The sequence below is a fragment of the Cibotium barometz genome, chromosome 29 (genome assembly GCF_041138505.1).
Source record: "Cibotium barometz isolate CiBa-2024 chromosome 29, ASM4113850v1, whole genome shotgun sequence".
In the NCBI taxonomy this organism is placed as follows: domain Eukaryota; kingdom Viridiplantae; phylum Streptophyta; class Polypodiopsida; order Cyatheales; family Cibotiaceae; genus Cibotium; species Cibotium barometz.
In genome coordinates, this window is record NC_141074.1 from 30,993,954 (window position 1) to 30,997,340 (window position 3,387).

The window sequence follows — 3,387 nt, forward strand, 5'->3', positions numbered from 1 at the left end:
CTTGGATGACTTTTGAAACATGATTTTGAAACATGATGTGATCTTGAATTATTGTAAATAACAACATATTGAAACACGTTCTGCTCTTGAATCACGTACATACGATGTCCTCTAGAATTATCACAAATAACAAACTATTGAAAGTGTGCCAATTTTTTTTACCTTTGTTTTGTAGGCTAGAGTTTGTCATTTTTGGAACAGCTATAACCACTTTTTATTTAAGATTCTTTTCCTAGCACGTAGCATACAACACTTCTATATTATACACCAATGGTTCTTTCTCATAGATAGATTTCGACGGATTTTGTGCCAAGCATCTATTTTTTAATTATGGTCAAGCATCTATTTTAATTTTTAAATTTGTGCTTTTCTTATTTGGCTCCATTTTTGATACCCTTTGGTTGATATATGCTACTTAAGATTGCTAAATTCATAGAAACTTTAAACTTGTCCATCATACAAGTCATAGTCTTCTACATAGGAATTCAGATAGGTCTAAATGAAAATATCATGTTTCCTTGGTATAATTTTTGGTAAGAAAAATATTGGATGTGATGTTTGCTCTACCAAACTCATTCACATTTAATGTTATGTTTATCCATATTAGATCCTCTCACAAGAGACAAAAGATTGTGTACTTTTTTTAAAAGGGAATATATATATATATTTATAACATATTATAAACAAACAAACATTATTAAGGAGCAGTTGCCATCAATTATACATTATAAAGCACTCATCTCCTACCAAAAGTTTGTGGCATAAAATCAAATGTATGTGAATAATTAGCTAATATGTGATTGATCAACACTTCTATTTGCTTTTCTTTCTTGACCTCCTTTATTTAGGAGCACATGGCCATGGCTATGTACGGAATCTTTATTATGATACGCAGTGCCCATCCCTCAACGTGTACAGCGGCTTGGGAAATGGAAAGTGGTAGTGCCCATCCTCACTGTCAGGCCACAATGGCTATGCACTTTATTTTCATAGTAAATCGTACAATGATTGTTTTATTCATTAATGGCTGTGCTTCCCACGAGAAGCATGCACATTATAATTGTGCTTCCCAGGAGAAGCATGCTGGGAAGCACGCACATTATAATTTATAGGAGGCGAGGCTGGCCTTACCACGCAGTGTTCCAATGAGCGCAATCCATTGTAGGTCTAAGCTGTAGAGTGCTGTCGAGCTTGTTAGGTAGACGACATGGCCAAGACCCACGAGCTAAAAGTCCCCGTGAGCCATCCTGCATCCTCCGTGTGGCAGACTTACATCAAGAACTTCCAAGTAGCCTTGCCCACTATCATGCCTGAGCTTTACAGCGCCGTCGAATATCAGGAAGGCCCTCCTCTAGCGCCCGGCGGCGTGGTGCTCTTCAAATACAACAACAATGGTACGCAATAATGCTAGCTTTCATTCTCTGATCGCAATTCGTATATTGTTCTTTCTTATCTTACTACCTTCGGAATTATACGTTAATGCGGTGCGCCCTAGTTCTCGCCATGTACGCCGAAGTCATGGGGCACACTTCACTAACACCAACCAGTGGTGACCTTATAGACATGGATTAAGGCGCTTCCAAGAGGGAGAGGGCAAGTGCAAGTGCAAGTGGGACTTCTTTGTGGCATCTAATTGGAAAATTCAAAGCCATGGCTGGTGGCGTTGTGACATGTGTGTAGCAACTTTGCACGAGTCTAGGAGCTGCTTTACGATGTGTGATGCAAATCGGGCCTAACCTCACAAGCCTGCATTTACTTTATTTTTGTGTGTGACTATGGCCAAGCATTGAACAGCTTCATGTTTCAAGACATAAGGCAATATCTATCAAAGGAGGAGCTTAACTTTTGACTATAGACACTCATAATTTTTAGCCATGTTTTTGTATTCCCATATCCTCTTGAATTTGTTGTGTCTTTCCATGGAATAAGAGTGGACCAATTAGGGGCTTTTCCACAAATCAACTTCTTATTTAATTTGTTAAAGCTTTTTCTTTTTTCTTTTTTCAAGAGTGGGTTATGAATAGTCCTTGCATCATACACGTCCTATAACTTAGGAATTCGCTCATTTGTTTTACAATTTTGTTTGCACTTACTTTGCAGGTTTCGAGCATTACGATTACTTGAAAGGCAAATGGGAAGTCGTGGACCATGACAACTACTATGCAAAGATGAAGATGTTTGAGGGAGGGGCTCTTGGCAAGCACTTTGCAAGCTTGGCCTACTCATTTGAGCTCTTGCCTGGGCCTGATCCTAAGTCTTGCATCAAGGTGTGGACCCTCTACTATGAGGACATTGGCGAACACAACTTCCACGATATCCTCAAGCAAGAACTCAACATTTGTGGTCAAAACCTTGAATCCTATTTTACTAAGGGCGCTTGAGGCCTCATGCTATCCTTTAATATGCCATCTTTTATAATAAGAAATAAAAGTCATACCATAAATTCACAATTTACATGATCTTATATGAGGAGATTTTGTATCTTTTTTCGACGGTATAGCTTATATATATATATATATACATATACATATACATATACATATACATATAAATATATATATATACATATATACGTATACATGTGTATGTATATATATACATATATACGTATATGTATACATATATACGTATATGTATACATATATACGTATACATGTATACATATATGTATATGTACGTATACATGTATACATATATGTACCTATATATATGTACGTATACATATACATACATACATACATATATATATATATATATATATATATATATATATATATATATATATATCTATATATATATATATCTACCTATACATGTATACAAATATCATATATATATGTATGTATGTATGTATGTATGTATATATATATATGTATGTATGTATGTATATATATGTATGTATGTATGTATATATATGTATGTATGTATGTATATATATGTATGTATGTATGTATATATATGTATGTATGTATGTATATATATGTATGTATGTATGTATATATATGTATGTATGTATGTATATATATGTATGTATGTATATATATGTATGTATGTATATATATGTATATATATATATGTATGTATATATATGTATGTATGTATATATATATATGTATGTATGTATGTATATATATATGTATGTATGTGTGTATGTACATACATATATATAAGCAATATGTTGTTTTTACCCCCCTTTTAAGAATAATAGGTAAGTAAGGAAATTTTCTTTAAAGTTCGTACTTTCTTAGGAACAAATCTTAAGAGGTACTCATAATAGTTAATGTGGGGTACATGTTTACACTTGTGATCATAAACTAGCATAGTATAGTTTATCTATAATCTATAATCTCCAAAGTTCCTACTTAATTAGGAACAAATCTCAAGAGG

The 3,387-nt window shown here is 33.7% G+C and overlaps 1 protein-coding gene across 1 annotated transcript; it reads left to right on the forward strand.

Moving 5' to 3' along the window:
* Window positions 1-1,019: 1,019 nt before the first annotated feature.
* Window positions 1,020-2,452, forward strand: LOC147622048 (major pollen allergen Bet v 1-K-like). Its single transcript, XM_086823127.1, has 2 exons — window positions 1,020-1,394; window positions 2,101-2,452. Exons 1-2 carry the CDS (start codon window positions 1,208-1,210, stop codon window positions 2,379-2,381), a joined length of 468 nt encoding a protein of 155 aa, XP_086679253.1. The 5' UTR covers window positions 1,020-1,207; the 3' UTR covers window positions 2,382-2,452.
* Window positions 2,453-3,387: the final 935 nt, after the last annotated feature.

Excerpts from the sequence above, each read along its gene's own strand:
- LOC147622048 (XM_086823127.1), top strand. The coding sequence starts at position 1,208 with ATGGCCAAGACCCACGAGCTAAAAGTCCCCGTGAGCCATCCTGCATCC. Across the intron at positions 1,395-2,100 it reads CTTCAAATACAACAACAATG|GTTTCGAGCATTACGATTAC; the intron begins GTACGCAATAAT and ends CTTACTTTGCAG.